General features: G+C 40.2%; 2 protein-coding genes across 3 annotated transcripts; one reads left to right on the top strand and one right to left on the bottom strand.

Moving 5' to 3' along the window:
• Positions 1-431: 431 nt before the first annotated feature.
• On the top strand, positions 432-5,049 carry ptgesl (prostaglandin E synthase 2-like). Its single transcript, XM_042488327.1, has 4 exons — positions 432-606; positions 1,278-1,478; positions 2,205-2,322; positions 3,438-5,049. The coding sequence occupies exons 1-4, from the start codon at positions 464-466 to the stop codon at positions 3,564-3,566; spliced, it is 591 nt and encodes a 196-aa protein (XP_042344261.1). The 5' UTR covers positions 432-463; the 3' UTR covers positions 3,567-5,049.
• A 686-nt stretch (positions 5,050-5,735) lies between these two features.
• Positions 5,736-17,917, bottom strand: gle1 (GLE1 RNA export mediator). 2 transcript variants are annotated; one of them, XM_042488901.1, is made up of 15 exons: positions 17,724-17,917; positions 16,771-17,022; positions 15,621-15,779; positions 14,730-14,878; positions 14,455-14,515; positions 13,659-13,910; positions 13,321-13,543; positions 11,670-11,782; positions 11,021-11,233; positions 10,217-10,407; positions 9,160-9,289; positions 8,967-9,071; positions 7,710-7,792; positions 7,547-7,610; positions 5,736-6,808 (listed from the first exon to the last, which is right to left on the bottom strand). In XM_042488901.1, exons 1-15 carry the CDS (start codon positions 17,820-17,822, stop codon positions 6,740-6,742), a joined length of 2,163 nt encoding a protein of 720 aa, XP_042344835.1. In that variant the 5' UTR covers positions 17,823-17,917; the 3' UTR covers positions 5,736-6,739. The 2 variants fall into 2 exon arrangements, with proteins under 2 accessions (XP_042344835.1, XP_042344836.1); XM_042488902.1 differs by lacking the exons at positions 7,547-7,610; positions 7,710-7,792.
• Between the last annotated feature and the right edge of the window lie 350 nt (positions 17,918-18,267).

Raw genomic sequence — 18,267 nt, 5'->3', positions numbered from 1 at the left:
TCGTAACCAGATGTAAAAACAGAAATTATCGTTGGATTTGACACATTCGTGGGACGAATGTTTCTGTTAGAAAAAACAAAAAGCATAAGCAAATCTGGGCTTAAAGTGGCGACATTTCATTTTGAAAATAATAATAATAATAATAATATTTGTGGGCAACTTTTTTTTTTGCAAATTATCAAGGAAAACATTTTGGCTTTTTTTCTAATAAATTTGCTACAATTTTTAGAGCAAAAAATGTTTAAAAATCTGCATCATCTAAAAATGCTCTTACACAACTTTTTTTTTTTTACATTTTATAATCAAAGTAATTAGTCAAAGAAATGTTTGATGCTGTATCAGAGCCAAAGCTGCATCAGCTAACTAACCGTCGGCTTGGTGTGTCAGGGCCAAAGAGACAAAACTGAATATTTCTGTAATTGGGGTGCACTAATGAACCTTTTTGTCGCGCAGAGAGAAAAACATGTCTGAGATACTTCGCTGTTACCCGGAGATGAAGTCAAAGAACGACAGAGGGAAGGAGGTGACGGAGTACAACAACAAGTACTGGGTGATGCTGAGCGAGGCCGAGGCCGCGGCGTTGTACCCGGAGAAGGGGATGCAGAAGTAAGAACGCCGCTCAAACACAAACTGTCAAATATAGACGACACAACGTGGAACCATCAGCAGGCTCTTATTTTGAAAGGCTGTCTGTCAGTGGCTGTTTGTTAAACTTTTAAAAAAGTGATTCCCGTCCTCAAGTTTTCTGCTGATCGAACAGTCTGGTCCACATTAGAGGTCGACAGATTATTGGCCTGGCAGATTATTTGGGCCGATATTCGTCATTTTGCTGATTATCCTTATCGGCATTTTACTTTAACAATCGACAATTTAATTAATTTAATATTGCAAAGAAAAGTGTCAACATGGGAGGAACTTTTACTTTGTAAAACCTATAGATTTTTTATTTTTTATTTTCATTGAACTTTATAAAAAAAAGTTGCTGGGAGCTTGCCGTATATGATGTTAAATGTTTGCATAGGCATTTTAAACAAAGTTTTTTGCTGGAATTTTTGAAGTTTTATTACCGAGTTTTAATTTTGATACAAGTTTTTTCATTTTTATTGTAAATGCATATGGTTATTGGTCCCATTAACTTCTAATATCTGGTATCAGTATCGGCCCTGAAGTAACAAATATTGGTCGACCCCCTAGTCCACATCAGCGAAATAATGTTTCACGATATAAATGACATGAAAGTCCGTTTTTCTCCTACGATGTAAATTGTTTTCTTTCAGGGAGGAGATGAAGTGGCGTCAGTGGGCCGACGATTGGCTCGTGCATCTTATATCTCCCAATGTGTACCGCACCACCGGCGAGGCCCTGGCCTCCTTCGACTACATCGTACGTGAGGGCAAGTTTGGTACCTTCGAAGGTTTCTTTGCCAAATATGTCGGTGCAGCGGCCATGTTTGTCATCTCCAAAAGGCTGAAAAGTCGGTGAGTTAAACACGAAGTAATGAGTTCACACACGAAGAGCTGCTTCTGTGTCTCGTGTCGCTGAAATATTTCCAGCTGCAGCTTCTGGATGTTCGGACTCATAGTTTTTACTTTTGGATGTTGAAGTAGTGATGTCCCATCCTCGTGAACGTGAGATCTCAACAACGTCTTGAGGCGATTTCTTCAAATTTGGCACAAACGTCCACTTGGGCTCAGCAAGGGACTAATCAGAGTTTGGCAGTCAAAGATCGCGTAAAAGAGTCTGCCTCATTCTTATAAACGCAATATAAAACGCAATATACGCAAAACGCAATATCTGAAGAAGGCCTGAAGAGAGTTTTCTAAGATTTGTCTAAAACATCCACTCGGATTCAAGGTTGACACGATTAGATTTTGGTGTTTACAAAACATGTTTTTGGCCAAAACTCAAGAATTCAAACGATGATTACGACAACAATCCACACAAATGTCTAACAGGATAAAATAGGCCGGTTTCCATTAACCCTCGAACTGCACAAATTGAAATTGCGAGTCAAAAAAGGTCAGCAGTGACATCATAAAAACACTTTTCTGGCCGTTGGTCATCTCAGGAACAGAAGTGGAGACGTTTGTTCGAATCGATGACACTCTTCTGTGCGTGAAGCATTTTTAGACGTGGATGATTGACGGCTGCACGGACGAATACAACTGCAGGTGATAATTCCAGTCTTTTTTTTGACGCAACAGACACAACCTGCAAGACGACGTCAGGCAGGATCTCTACAAGGCCGTCAACGACTGGGTGGCCGCCATCGGCAAGAAGAGGAAGTTCATGGGTGGAGATCATCCCAACCTGGCAGACCTGGTGAGGAAAACACACCTCTCTCTCTCTCTCTGCAGGTTTTCAGGGCGGTAAGATGACCATCGTGAAAGAAACGTGGCGACATCTTTGGTCGTGGCCCTAAAACAGCGGTACTGCGTCGTAGTGAGAGAGGTTCAAGGATGGCCGTTGTCGTGGTAGCGCGATCAAAGACAGTCTGGGGTGAAATTCTGACTCAGTGACCGTGGTTACATCCTACGTCTACCGACCAACCGATAGAAATGCAGCATGAAGTGACGCACTGATCAGGCGTGGCGTGCTCATAGATGTATTATAGAAGTCTGGATACAGCCCTGCGGGCGGGGCCTCGTTTATTCCTATGAGAGCCGCTCATTGGTGCATGAAGCCAAAAAAAGGTATTTTTCGGGTGTACGGATCTACTGGCCCATAGATCATGTGTACTACAGACTCACGGCAGCCGAGTGCGCCCGAGCGGGTAACTTCCACCAGCAGAGCGACCAACTTCTGGATTAGCGCCTCACTAGCTTGAACGGCGATCTAAAGAATTTAATCTTGCTGCTCTTTTAGACTTTCCAAATGTTATCGAACCGATGTGTTTAAATCTAGATATTGAGATGAGTCACAAAAAATTATTAACTGATTCTCAGACGTCTCTTTCCCGACTTTTTTCCATTATTTTAAATTTGCATCAGAGCGTTGCGTACTTTCTGGGGGCTCGGGCACGCGGAGTTGGCGTCTTTTTCCCAGAGACGACCGTGTCCACATTCTCCTCTTTTTAGACTCTTTCTGACACACATAAATGCCGCTGTAGCGGGGGCTTGATTTAGTTTGTTGGCGGACGGATGGCCCGCAGCGATGACGTTTTGCTCTTGCGTACTGACGTTGATGAATGTTGGTCGTAGCTTGCGATTCGGCAGGTGATGTCATCACGCAGCCTGCATACATCAAACTTGACGTCGTACCAAATTTATTAAGATCCAGTGGCCGAGTGTAGCTCAATAAACTTATAAGATTGTAAAAATCTCAGTCTGCATGTCTAGGTGTCCCCGAGTCATGGACGCTCGGTCCCCAGAGGACAAATCCTGATGAGTTTTGACTGAACGTCTCTCAAACCAACTCCTCCATCTTCTCGTCTGCAGGCGGTGTTTGGCGTCCTCCGAGTGATGGAGGGCCTGCAGGCGTTCGACGACATGATGGCGAACACCAAAGTCAAACACTGGTACAGACGGATGGAGAGGGCGTCGCTCAACCACGAGGGCCGTGACTGAGGGCGGACAGGTGAAGGGAGGAGACCGCAGAACACCGAGCGCTTCCAGCCTCAAAAAGACTGAACGCTAACCGACCGACGCAGACGGACGGTGAGCGACGTCAGGGAGCGAGAAGTCCTGCTTCTACTGCGGAAACGGTTTGATAACGGTTCCTTCTGTCCTGATTGATTTCCTGATAGAAAAACATGAATTTAAACCTGTTAGCTGCAGATATTTACGTAGATAAAGAAATCTCACTCATGAAAATACTGTCGCCTGATAATTTGAACATTTACGAGCTGCTGCTTCTGTAGAGGAACCGTCAAACCTGCCGTTCGTTATCGGGCGTTTTACTGACCTCTACTGGTGAACTGTGGGAACTGCAACAATTCAAATATCAAATACAGTTAAGTCACATTTCCACAATGCAAACAAAACATGAGTCAGCAAATATTTGATGCAGTAATTCTGTTTTTTTTTCTTTTTTGTGAATTTTTGCTTTTTGTTGTTGTGGAGGTGAAAATAACAGATATCGTCACTAATGTGTCAGGGTCTCCAAGCAGATCTGGAAAAGTCTGGAAAACGATGTTACACATTTCAAGGCTTAACAGAAATATTTTTCAGTGAAAAAACTGATTAAAAATAATTTGGGAAAACGCTGTCCTTTCACATGCAACACTGTTGTTAGTTTCTTTCTTTTCTTTTTTAAAAAAAATATTTAATAATTTCAGTGGTTCTCGACCACAGATTTCAGGCCCCTGTAAGGACACAGAAGCTTACCGCATTCATGAAAAGTAAATGTACAAATCTTTTTTAATTTCTTTTTTTTGGCCCATTTTCTCTGGTAAATATCGACGGTTTAACTCAGCTTCCTCTGACGGTAAGAAAAAACTTTTGAAAAGAAAGATAAATAGTGACTTGTACTTTACCTCAAATGGAAACTAAGTTTTAAGGGAACCAAAATGTTAATGTTTAGGTCCAATTAACTCAGATTTACTCGGCTGTCATTTAAGTTACGTTGATTTAAAGTTGAAAACTTTCAGCTCATCGCAGCTTCTTTAGGAGAAAAAGTGATTTTGGTCTTGGTTTAATAGTTTCAGTGTAAACTTTCTACAGATCAGGTTATTTTTATTTATTTCAGATGATTGTTTCTGTGTGTAACTGGTGCACGATCAGTCAGGCAGCGAGGACTCGATGAGCTCTGCGGATTGTTAATAAAATGTAAGAAAAAACTGGCGAGCTGCCGCTTTGAATGTACTTAATATGCAAACTGCAGATCAATCTCTGAATTAACTGTGTTCAACCAACTCGATGTGCATAGTTATAAAAAGGTAAAAAAAATAAAAGAGCAAACATGGAATTGTATTGGGGTTTTTTTATGCATGCAGGATCACAGCTTTTTGTCAGTAGTGTACCGATTTTGTTTTTCCATTAATTGTATTTTTACACAAAAGTTATCGGAGAACTACAAAAGGAACCTCACTAATAAAGCCATCAACTCAAATCTTTCCTGCACTCTTTTAAATTTCTGTTTTTACTCTTTTTTACAGAAATCAGAAACAGCTTTTTAAACAAACGTGGATTTTGCCTCAGTAATTAGAGCACAACTGTCAGGATGAACTCGATAAGAGAAAAGATAAAGAAAACTAGTTCTGCAGGTTAAAAATCTTACACAGAAAATTACAATAAAAATGTTTAAATGTTTTAAAATTAAAATATGCTGAAAATATATCAAGTTGTTGGTGCGAAATATTGACTGAGGAATCTAATTTAATGTAACACTATTAGACTGAAATTAAGATTTTAACTTGTTCCTATGCTCAAGGAATAATTTAATTATTTATTATTATTATTATTATTTTATTGTATTACTAAGTCTATAAATGTCAGAAAAAGAGAAAAATGCAACAGGATGGATGTTTTGTCTTTTTTGGCAAATTAATTATGCTCCAAACATGAGTCTGTAACCGTAACTGCATAAAAAACCAAACAATTATAATTCATGGATTAACCGGATGATGTTTGGGGACGGAGACAAACGAACAAAAAGAAACGATTCATTTCAGAAGTGCTGGATTATTACACTATATTATAATGTGAATCATTGACATGATATATATTTCATTTTTGATTTCGTTAATCTCTTTGAAAATAGACACTTTTTACGAAGGATAAAACAAAACAAAAAAATCCAGTAAAACGCTGATGAGGTTTTATTTCAGACATTCGGTTTATAGATGGAGACATTTCTGCACAACTTTCGACTGTTGCAATATTTCCGATAACACACCTGTAAAATAATAATAATCTGCGTTACATTCATTCTGCTCCGCCACTATGACTTTCACTTCTGTTTCACTTTAAAGCGCCGAGAAATCCTCCGATTTCTGTTTCAGTGACAATCAAAACTAGTGTTTTGCAAAATATGGACTGACGCACATCAGCAGCTTTGCAGTTTTAAATAGATATATACATGTCTATACATGTTTTGGGATGACTTCATCTACAATTATTAAACAGCTCATCAGACCACGAAGCTTTAGTCCACACGGTGGACTCGTTAAAAAATGTTCAAATCATTCTCGACACAATTTTGATTTGAAGAGCGACTGCTGAAATAAAAACAAACAGTAGTGAAAACATTTTGTGTTGGTTCTCCAACAGCAGTGAAACGGATATAAATCAGGATGTTAAACACTGAAAAACACTCGGAGGGTTCAGATTAACGTTTACGTCAACATAATTACTGCACGTCTTCTTTTTAAAAAGAGCAAATCTGGCTTCTTTTCCTGGACTTTTGGTGCAAACGCATAAATGACGCAGTTCTCTAAAGCTGTGAGAGGCAGAAAACGGTGTCAAAGTGCTTCCTATTTTAACGTTTGAAAACTCCCAAACATGCTGAATTTATTTGGATTATTCAACATCCAGAAAATGTGGTAGAGCGTGGCGTCCGCTGTCCCATCGTCCGAGACGTCCAGGAGACGGCACAAAGTTCACGAGCCGCAGAAGCAGCTTCACGTCAACTGACGTGAACAACCGTCTCCCTCCTGCAGCAGCTTTTCATACCTGATCACCAGCTGAAGTTTTCTGTCAGTCCGCAGCATCGGACCACGTCTCCGTCCGTCTCTGCCTCACTCAGTCCTAAACGGCGTCACGCAGAAACATCCAACATGGTGGCGGTTCGTCGGCGTCCATCAGGAGCCCCAAAACACGGAGCTCAGCTGGCCTTTAGGTGGACGGATCTGTCGGTTCTGCAGTGACGCCTTCAATTTAATTCACAGTAAACAAAAAAAACACGATTAAGATTAAAAACAAACCAAAAACATACTTTCAATGTAAATCTTTCTCCAGTGCTACTATCATTGAAAACATTTCATTTACTCCTCCTTGTCCTTGTTTTTATTGAAGTTATTAACCCTTTGAAACCTGAAAAAACTGGCTTGATTTCTTTGAAAGAGTGATGAGCAACTTCACAAGAAATGGACCAAATATTAGCAAGAAATTAGTAAAAAAGATTCAATAAAATTACCTCAAGATAAGCCAAAAAAAGAACAAAGAAAAGTAAAATGAAAGTAAAAAGGAGTCACAGAGCTGCTCTAACAGCTTAAATCTTCACCAATTACAGTTTTCACCCACTCCTACCTCGCTTTGTCGAAAAAAATAAAAATTTAGCCGAGTCATTTGGAGAACTTGGCGGTTTGCGGCGCATTTTTAAGTTGATGTATCACTGTAATACATATAATTAACCTTTTTTTCACTAAGTACTTCTGCATTTATCTGTGCAGAAGAGTATTTTCTCATGCACAAAAGTAGATGTTAATGCAACTTACAATAAAACATCTTCACAATAAAATAAAATTTAAAAAAAACAATAATAAGAACATGGATTTGATATGTGGAAATAAAACGTTGTGCTAGAATTAAGAAAAAGTTTTGAGAATTGATTGAAAACTTGTGACTGAGTAAAAGGGCGATTGAAGAGAGTTCAGCAGGTGACGCACCTCCAGAAACTGCTTGAGTCTGATGACGGAGCCCATCTGTCCGCTGCTGGTCACCGCTTCAATTCTGGAGACGCCAACATTCGACACGTCAGACAGAGGAAACGCGTGCGACTGGAAAAATGTCTGACTAAAGGCTTTAAATGTGCACAGAGAGCGCGTGTACCTGGGGAAGTATTCCTCTTTAAGCAGCAGGATGAGTTTCCAGAACTGGCCCTGATACTGCTTCATCAGAGCGTTTCCACAAACCTCAACAACACAAACACTCAGCTTTAGACCGTGTTTCCCCGGAGCCCGCGTAAAACAACATCACGCAGCCACCATCACGTCACTCATGTGTTTTGTGTTGTTTTGAAGCCTCAAGTTTGACATTTTGGCCGTCGCCATCTTCGATTTTTGGAGCCACAAGTGAAGCTAACCATACTGCTCGCTTCAGATTTCAGCCATGGAAGTTGCTGCTTGAGTTTAACCCTTTGCTAATTTCACTGACCGTGAAAATAACCAGTATCGTCTGTCTAAGCAGCTCTGAAAAAAAAACTGGCCTCTGTAAAAAGTGACCTATACTGTCCAAAATCACACACACTAAACCCAACTCCAAGATCAGGCGGCAACCTGAAAATTGCAGTTCCTCTAATGTCCACTTGAAGCTGGCTCCAAAACAGAGTCAATCCCCATAAACTTCTGACTTTTCAGCAGAAATAAACATGTTTTTTCAGGCTGGTACAAAAACAGTTTTGGTCTCTAAAGCTAATTTGAGCATTCATGACATCTGTGCAGGGGGGTAAACTTTCTACGCTTCACCTGTTTGCTCTTTATTAAAGCTTAAAGTTACACATTTTAACAGCAGGGCTGTTGCAGCGTCAGGCTGTGCTGATCCACCTCTCGCTCCTCCACATTTCCATCCTCTCACGCAAATACTGAAAAAGGACGGGAAAAGCCAAAATGCCGAGCTGGAGGCCAAAAAACAGCAGTCAACAAACCAGTAGGTCACTTGATGGTGGCGACATCCATTATTTATACGGTCTATGCTCAAGAATGAACGATAAACATTTTCTGATCTTTACAATCATCTGTCTCATCTGACGTTACAAACAGAAACACACACAGACACACATACAGTTCACCTGTTTCAGAACTCACTTTTAAGATGAACATGGATACAAGAAGTAATAAAATGCTGTTTTTTTTCTATTTCAGCCAATATAGTGAAAATAAAAGACACAGAAGAAACGTAATGCTTTGAAACAAATGAAACTGGTCTTTTTAAATACTCCTCTCACCCCGCTGTACGACAGGGGAGGCCTCAATCTGCACATTTTACTGTGTGTGTGTTGAATATTTCAGCTGAGTGATTTCTTTGTCTGTTGGGATCTGTGTGTACACAAACAGCAGCGTTTAGGTTTAAATAGCAGCTCAGACTCACCTCGAGAAAGTCGAACAGCAGCGTTGCCGTGATGTCGGCCAGCGGCTCCATGTTGAGCATCTGAGCCAACCAACGCCAGCCGTGGTTCAGACCGTGAGGGGCAGCCTGAAACACATCGAGCACAACGCGAGGATCAAAGTTTACAGATGCAGACGTTAACGATGTGTTGAGGAGGAGGCGGGGCGTTTCGTACCCCCTGCTTCGAGCCGTAGGGCCACCTCAGCTGGATGACGGCGGCGTAAAGGCGGATCATCCCGGACATCCTCTTCAGAAAACTGTCCTGACCTTCAACCCCGTCGTCGTCCACACGGTAACCCAGAATCCTGATGAAGTGAAGACAATAGTTGTAATTAACCCTTTACATTCTTCATTTTTTGATCATTTTGTCTGTGGTCATGCATGTGGCGTACATTTTTTCCAGACTGTGTATTTTAATCAGTGAATTTCAGCTCAGCTCCTACAATAATTAAAAATACTCTGTGGAAACTAAATAGTTACATTCACACTTAAAAAATGCTCATTTTTTGATCCCACAGCCATCAAAGCAGAAAAACACGACTTGTATTATTTCTTCGTGTCATTCTGGGCTTTTGACTTTTGTCATTTTGACTTTTTTCCACCTGATGACATCATTTTTTTTACCATTTTGGTATATGGAGAAAATACATGTTATTTCCATGAGGTGACCTGTCACAATCAGTGTTTCTGAGATCATTTTAAGAAATCTGCTTTGTATGTAGTATATTGAGAATAATTAATTTTTTGTGGGGGGTTTTTCATCTAAAAATGTAGTGGCATCACGAAAAAAAGGCATTTAAAGGATTAAAACAATTCTAAATATTATTGAATATTTGGTATTTATGATGGAGGATTGATGTTAGTTAAAAAACTAAACTCAATGAAAGTAGAAAATTATATTAATGTTTAATATTTTATAGCCTGATTTTAAAAAAGCACATTTTGTGTGCAGAGTGGTGTCGCTGAGTATATTACACTGCGCAAAAAATAATAATGTATTAAAATCAATAATAATCACTGATATATCCTCGGCTGTGGTTATAAAAAAAATCTACTTGTATGTAGTATATTGAAAAAAAAATCTTTTTTTTTTTTTAAATCTAAAACCATAGTGACATCATGACAAAAACCAATGCACATTTAGTGCGCAGAGCGATACGTCCCGAGGGTTAAACAACACAAAAGGAAAGTAAAAACCAGAGAGAGCAGCAACATCTCTCTGTCGCTCTGACCTCTGATATTCCTCCACAGGTGTGCCGTCCTTCATCGGAGGGTAATGCGGGACCGCGTACGGACATTTCTTGTGCAGGTGGGCGAGGATGAAATCGCCCACTCGAGGGTGAAGCTCCCAGATGCCGGAGGCCACCACGGCGATGGGGAAAGCGGCTTCGTGGTGAGACGCCACCTCCTCCTCTCCTTGTTTCTGCAGGGGAGAAAAATACAGTCCCAAATAAGTTTTGCTGTCTTTTTTGTGGACTATGTTTTATTTGTGCAAATTGTCGACTGAATTCTATAAATAAATAATTGTTAATAATTCGGCTTGTTTTTGTTTTTTTTTAAGCCAGAGAGAGTCTGAACAGAAAAAAAACTAGTTGTTTTTTTTATTCAACAGCCCAAAACTCTAAATATTTCACTTACAGTGATATCAAATATTGAAAAAGCATCAAATCTTAATATCTGAAATAGGAGGAACCAGACAGTGGTCCACCTCTTTATCCTCGTAAGTCACTATTTATCAACACCGTTGTTGATGAATTATCTGCCAATTCACATCTTAACTGACACATTTTTACAATGTGAAGATTCATTTCAGATTTCAAGAATTTTGAGGTCTTGAAGACTTTTTTTCAGGACTTGAGACAAATGCAAGTGAATATTGGACCATATAATAGTAGTTTTTGTAAAAGAAAAAAATCCGCTGTCACCTTGCAGCTGCAACGAGTTGTTTTGAATGACCGGATTTTGGTGTTGCATCACACATTTTTCCTCTTTGTTTGGAAGAGACAAAAAATATCAAATATACCAAACAGACTTACCACAAACTTCTCCGCCAGTTTGTAGCTGACAAATTCGAGGGCCTGAGGATGCTGGGAGGTGGAGACAGACCTGCCCCCGGACATCACCGCGCGTCCCGACAGCAGCTTGTCAATCTTGTCAAAGATTTCTCGGAGCTGCGACCCGGAGTTGCTGGAGATTTGACTGACGGGGATGGTGGCAGCTTTCTGGAGCTCCAGCTTCAGCTTCTTTGTCTTTAAGGAAAAAAATCACCATTTGTGCAAACTCACAAGTTTAACATCAATTACTGCACTTTATTTTTCTCGCCACAGCAGCTCTTTATATCATTTTTTCAATTTAAAACGCAATAACTTTTCGGTACCGACCAAAATGTGTCCATAACAGAGTATCAAAGACTGTGAAGTAATCAAGTATCTGGTCAGATTAATCTTCTTGTTTGCTTGTTTTTTATTAGGGAACGTTCTTTTACCTCTGAATCCACATTTTAGTAAAAACACACTCCAATAAATAACTTCACTACTAGTACAAGCTGTAAATATGAATTTGTATCGTGTTGTTTTAATTGTCTTTTCGATTTTAATTTGTAAAGATTTGAGCTGCAGATCGTATGAAAGGTGCTCTATAAATAAGAAGATTATTGTTATTATTATTACTGAAACGTAAACTGACCTGGGCGTCTTTCGGGGTGTTGAGGTGTTCGATGGACTGAGCGCACTGAGCAGCCAGCTCCTGCAGGTCCTTGTACCATTTCAGCGTGCTGTCCTCGGCGCTGTTCTGCAGCCCTGATGGAGGACAGTAATCATCAGCGGTAAAACAAGTATTCACATCCTTTACTGAAGTAAAAGTATGAATACAAAACTGTGAAAATACTCCACTACGAGTTAAAGTCCTGCAGTAAAAACCTCAAATTCTGTCGCTGCATGTTAAGACAGATGTTGTCTTTTTTTGTCTTGTTTTGTTTTATTTTCAGTTTTTTTCTGGTTTAACTTAACTTTTGTTTTATTCTTGTTGTTTCTTCTGTCTAACTGTGGAGCCGTTTATTTTTTTGTAATTTATATTTGTGCCTAAAGTAAAGAGTGCATAAAGAGTCCTTACGTTTTGAACGCCAAAATGAATTAAAAAATTTGAATGACACAAAAAAAACTAAAGTAAAAGTGTGCAGTGAACCTATATTTACAGAATGAAAGTACTCGTTGTGCAGTGAAATGTTCCAATATTACAATAACACAAAACTGCAGGTAAAAAAACATGAAGTGACATAAATTACTCACTGTTAGGGACAATTTTACCCAAATGTACTGTGATATCAACATAAAAAGTTAAGGCCTTATTTTTAGATGAATAAATGTAATGCCTTTTAAGACTCTTTAAGGATCTGCATGAAAAACCAAACTGAGACATGTTTCTCACGGTGCAGTCAGGGGGAGGAAGCGGTTCAGTTTGGGAAGCTCAGAGCTGCATCTCTTTGCAGATGATGCTGGCTTCATCACACCGTGATATCCAGCATGCACTGGGGCTGTTCGCAGCCGAGTGTGAAGCGTTCGGGATGAGAGTCGGAGGTCCTGACTCTCTGCCAGAAGACGGTGGATTTCCCTCTCTGGGTTTGAAGAGAGAGTTGCTTCCCAAGCGAAGGAGTTCAAGTATCTCGGGGTGTTGTTCATGAGCGAGGGGAGATGAGACGGGCGGTTTGGTGCGGCGTCAGCAGTGATGCGGCGCTGCACTGTACCGTCACGCTGAAGAAGGAGCTGAGCCAGAAGACAAAGCTCTGGATTTAGTCGTTTATCTAAAGCCCCCAGGTAGTGCACCAGGCTCTGATGCAAATTTTCCATAGTGGCCAAAAGTGGATTAACACCGTCCGGGTCCGTGAGGTGAGGACCACGGGACCAGAAAGACTTTTTCCATTGACTTACATTCGGAAAGAGACGTCTATAAATCAGTGGATCATTTTTTGTGAATGTCAAAACCCCAACGAAATAATCTAGCCTCTGAACGCCTCTGGATCCCTCAGGAGGAGCGGGAAATTGTTGCCGTGGAGAGGAACGCCTGGAGTGCTTTTCTCAGCGCCCGCAGCTCGGTCCCGAATCAGGCCCAGATAAAAACGGATCAATCAATTTGTTACAGAGATCAAAAACTATCAGCGAGAGAGAACCTTGATTCAAATGTCTGCAGTCGCGTCTGCTGAACTTTGAGGATTTAAAGTCTCATTCTTTGAAAACTGTTTCATAAAAGCTGCTCGAAACAGCAAACACTATCTGGATCACTGGATCAGAGGACTACAGGTGACGTGATCGCCACGTTATACTGAACCCGACTCTCTCACCTTTCCTCTTCGCCTTCTCTTTCGCCGACTCCGCCGCCTTTTTCTGCGCTTCCTGCTGCGCCTGCAGCTCCGCCTGCTTCCTGTGCTGCTCCTCCTCCTCCTGCTCCTTCTTCTTCTTCTCTTGAGCCTTGGCGACCTCCTCCTGCATCAGCCGGATCAGCGCCCTCATCTCGTGGAGGGCGCGCTCGGCCACGGTCATGTCCTCCACGCTGGGGAAGTCTCCCTGAGAGACAAAGACAATCAAAGATTCTCCACCTCTTTTCAGACTTTTCTCCCCATCAGTGTTTCAAGGAGCCACATCCCAAAAATCAACGTTAAAAATCAGGAGTCAAACTGACCTCCGCCGTCTTCCGCACCACCTCTGACAGCTGCGAGCACAGCTGGTTCCCGCGGGTGCTGTAGGAGCTGAGGCTGGCCGACGGGAGGTCGGTTTTGGTGGACGGCTCCAGCAGCTGGTTGAGCTGCAGAATTTCCTCCTGGATGGTGTTGAGGTTACGCAGTCGCTCCCTGCCCTCCGCCTGCCGCTGCCGCTCCAGCTCCGCCTCCCGCAGCCGCTGCTGCTCCGCCTCCCTCAGACGCAGGTTGAGGATCTGACGCCGAGGACAGAAGATGTGTTTATATCGCACAAAACATGCAGGGCTGCTAACAGAAGCTGAATATTCAGGTGAGGCACATCATCAGGAAACAGTCAGGACGTTTATTCACGAAGCGTCTCTGAATCACTTAGTGAAACAAGTGAAACTACGACGAGAACGTTTCCCACAAATCTCGCTGCTCAGAGGCAGAAACAAACAAGTCGCCGTGATTTCTTCTCGCTAAAATTGTTTGTTGTGACAAACTCAAATAATCCCTGTTTCAATGGTGCATTTCAAGTTTGGGAGGCATCAGGTCATTAATAAATATTTCATTTTTGTCAAAACTGTTTATTTTAATGAGCTGCATCAGTAATTCTGAAATGTCTCCTATAACCGCAGAGAAGTATCATTTCTGAAGTTATTTAGGTTTATATAAAATCCTTTGACATCTCTGATTTTTTTATCCATTCAGGATAGATTTTCCTACTCTGAGATGTTTGATAAATGCTGCACACTGACGCAGCTTCCAGACATGAAATCAACGATCTGATGATCTTACCTTCATTCTGTGTCGCTGCTCCTCCTTCATCTTCTCCTGACGCCCGATGCTCTCTTTGGTTCTACAGAAAAAGGAAAACCAGACCAGCTGTGAAGGAGCATTTTAGAAACAACACTTTGCCAGCAGCTTTCACACCTGAGCTTTTCTTCCGGCTAAACTGAACTTTTTTACCGTGTGAGAAGAAACTGAACCGAAGCGGGAAACGCTCCCAGTCTATAAACTCATCAGCAGATTTAGGGCAGAAGAAATAAACTACAGATGTCAAACGGTCTTACCCTCTGTCCATCATGTCCCTCATGCTCTGGAACTCCTGCCTCTGCTTCAGCTCCATGAACTCCTCGAAGCGTTTCAGCTGCTCCGACTCGGAGCTCGCCACCGCCGCCACCAGCTTCTCCTGCGTCTCCTGCCGCAGTCTGAGCGCCATCTGAGTCCACAGATTTAGGAATAAAAATGATCCCAAACTTTGACTTATGATTAAAAACTGTTGAGGACTGTATCAAAGAAGTTTAGCGTAAATTTGTGTCCAACATTATATATGATTCAATTAATTAAAACATGAAAGCTCATATAAAATATTTCTCCTATAAGCAGGTTAACATTTTCTTTCTGAAAAAAATCATAAATAAGATAAAAAGCAAAAATGGAAGAAAATATGCATAAAAAACTACAAGTTACAGCTCCGAAAATAAATAGTACACAATAAAAATTAAATACAAAGGTGTGAACGTTCTTTTTCAAAAAATAAATTCCTGGAGAAATTTTGGGCTGCGACTAATCACCTTCATTATCAATTAACATGTCCATAACTTTTATCAATCATTTTCTCAGATGTCTTTAAACAAAGTTTTTGTGACCAAAAGTCCAAAAGAGAAAGCTTAGAAATTTACATTAATATAACACAGAAAAATAAAAACGTGTAATAATAAAATGTTTGGTATATTTGCTTTTAATCACTAATCAAAATTAAAAAAAAAAAAATCAAGATGATGGTCTGTCCAAAAACGAACATACTACTTATAAAAACTTTGCATATTTATGCTTCTGTCTTTAATCAAAACACACCTTCTCTATTTAACATAAAACATTTGACCATTTTCTTGGCACACAGTCATTAAAGTTTGCTTTACGGGACTTTTGGTGGGATAATAAGAATCGTCGTGTCTGACCTTTGCTTTTTCTCGCTGTTGCTCCTCAAATTTGAGAATGCGGCCCGCCGTCTCCATGGCTTTGGGCGACAGCAGGGAAATGGCAGGTAGAGATGCAGGACTGGAAACTTCGCTGACATCTGCCTCTGGATCTTCATCCTTCGCCTCGTCACTAACAGCCTGCAGCGCGTTGAGAAAAGAGTCAGAAATTCAGACAGACGGACGGATTAAGTGTTGAACTCAGTCGCAGAAAGAAAAACAAAGTGTGTAACTGTTCTCATCTTACAGGGAACAAAGAAGAACGAAAAGCCTCACAGAAAAGTTTAATGTCTCCTCAAAAAAAACCTGCAGCTTTTGAGAGTCAATATTAGAGCTTTTACGATCTTGTAAATGGAATTAAATTTAAGAAATTTTTACTGCAAATCAAACATGACAAATTCTTTAGGAAAAACTCTGAGGATTGCCTGTCCTTGGAAAATGATTTAACCTGATTTTGATAACTTTCTGGAACAAATTTAGTGCAAGATAATAGGAGTCAACAGATTATCGGCCTGGATGATTATTGGGGCTGATATTTGGTATTTTGCCGATTATCTGAATCAGAATTTTATCTTAATGATTGCCGGTAAAATTAATAAATTAAAATGTGCAAAGAAAGTGTCACTTTTACTTTAAAAAACCTCAGGGAGCTACTTCTATTTATTCACCTTTTTAAAAATTTTCACTTCACTTTATAAAAAACAAAAAGTCACTGGGAACTTGCAATGAACTTTTCAGTTTTTATTAAAAATGTACTAAAGGCAATTAAACAAAGTTTTGTGTTAGAGTTTGTTATATACCAATTTCTAAATACTGACAGAAAGATTTTCAGTCTGACTGTAAACACATATCAGTTCCAAATATCAGTTATCGGTCTCATTAACTACTAATAATCGATATTGTCCCTGAAAAACCTGCATCAGTCGACCCGACAAGAAAACATTTTGCTTTCAACTTGTTTCAAATACAGAAATATTCACCATATTTGATAACACCAAAACACCACTACACTCCAAAAAACTTTGACATATCACACCAAAGTGATTACAAACCCTCCTTAAATGCTTCAGAAAACAGCGCAGATGTTTTTTATGTGAGGGAGATCAGCGCGTGTGGAGGATGGCAGACTTACCTGCTCACGCTCGGTCTTTAAAGGGGCTGCAGAGAGCGCGGCGGGTCTGGCGTTGAGATCGGGGATTGATCCCGTCACAGAGCCAGAGGCTGAGATCTCCTCAGAGAGGCCGGGGCTGGAGTCCCCGGAGCCGGAGCCGGAGCCGGAGCCCAGAAGGCCGAAGTTCTGCAGCGGCAGGGAGCTGAGACGCTCCAGCACGACCCCAGAGTGCGAGGAGAGGCTGAGGGCCTCTTTGCATCCTGCCAAAATATGCTGCAAGAACAACAACACATTACATCTCAAGATTACTGTAAAACTTCAATTAATTTTATTTCCTTAAATCACTGGACTCAACAGGGACAGGCGTTTGAATTCCTGTCACACAAAACTGTTGCTCAGCAAAGATGGAAATAAAAACTTTTTTTTAAATCCTTGGAAACCTGGAAAAAATGAACATCAGACTCTAAAAAATATTACACATTAATATTTTTCTACTTTACTTTTTTACGTCAATTTTTAACCGATATTAGTCCTAATCATAAATATCAATTATTTATTAACTTTTCCGAATTTTATGTCAAGATTCAATTATTTTATTGATAGAAAAAAGGTTAAATATATATATATATATATATATATATATTTTTATATTTTACAATACAACATGCTAGGTAGATTATTTTTCAATTTGAACGTAAAAATTTAGTTTCCGGCGTATTTTAGATTTATCGTCCGAGCTGAGCTGAAAATTCAGAATAAACAAAAAATACACAAAATGTTTACGATATGCATGAACGCAGCGATTCTAATTTAAAAAATAACAATGAAAGGTGTGTAAAAAGCCTGAAAAGTCCCTAAAATGTTAATAAATTCCTGAGTTATGAAGTTAAATATGCGGAGACATTTTGGCTCGGCTAACGCTAACTAGCCGTTAGCTCGTTAGCTTGATGTCGGCTAACTTTGCGTAAACTCACCTCGCCTCTTTCCGACCAAAACGGGTCGTACGCGATTTTTCCCTTCGGTGAATTTTTTAAGGCCTCTAAAGTTTCCCATCTTAGATTTTCGGCAGGCATCGCGACAGAAAAGATGAATAAACAAAACCAAAACTAAAAGACTGACAGCGCCGGGCTAACGAGATTTGAAGCGCCGGATGAGGTTACATGAATTACAGTCCGACGAGAAACAACTCCCCGTCTCCTGAGCGCTACATGTTTCCGGATGTGAACGGTATAAGTAACTTTAAAGAAGGGTCACTCAAAATATCTCAAAGATTATTCCAGTAAAGGTTGTGTTGGAAATCTGCAAGCTGAATATTGATTATAAAGTGTGTATTTTCTTTTTTTGTAGACTTGACATAGAAAGTATTTGTCACTTTTTTAATGTGCACCAAAATGTTTTGGATTGATGTTGCCAACTGTATTTTTTTTTTTTTTTAAATCAAGTTTTGAAATAAATAGAGAATTATTCAATTCTGCCCAGAGAACTAAAAAACAAAAAAGAGCGAGAATTTCATTTAGG

This window comes from Plectropomus leopardus, chromosome 6 (assembly GCF_008729295.1).
Source record: "Plectropomus leopardus isolate mb chromosome 6, YSFRI_Pleo_2.0, whole genome shotgun sequence".
NCBI lineage: Eukaryota > Metazoa > Chordata > Actinopteri > Perciformes > Serranidae > Plectropomus > Plectropomus leopardus.
The sequence above is the reverse complement of the archived record's forward strand: the minus strand, read 5'-3'. Positions and strand labels throughout refer to the sequence as shown.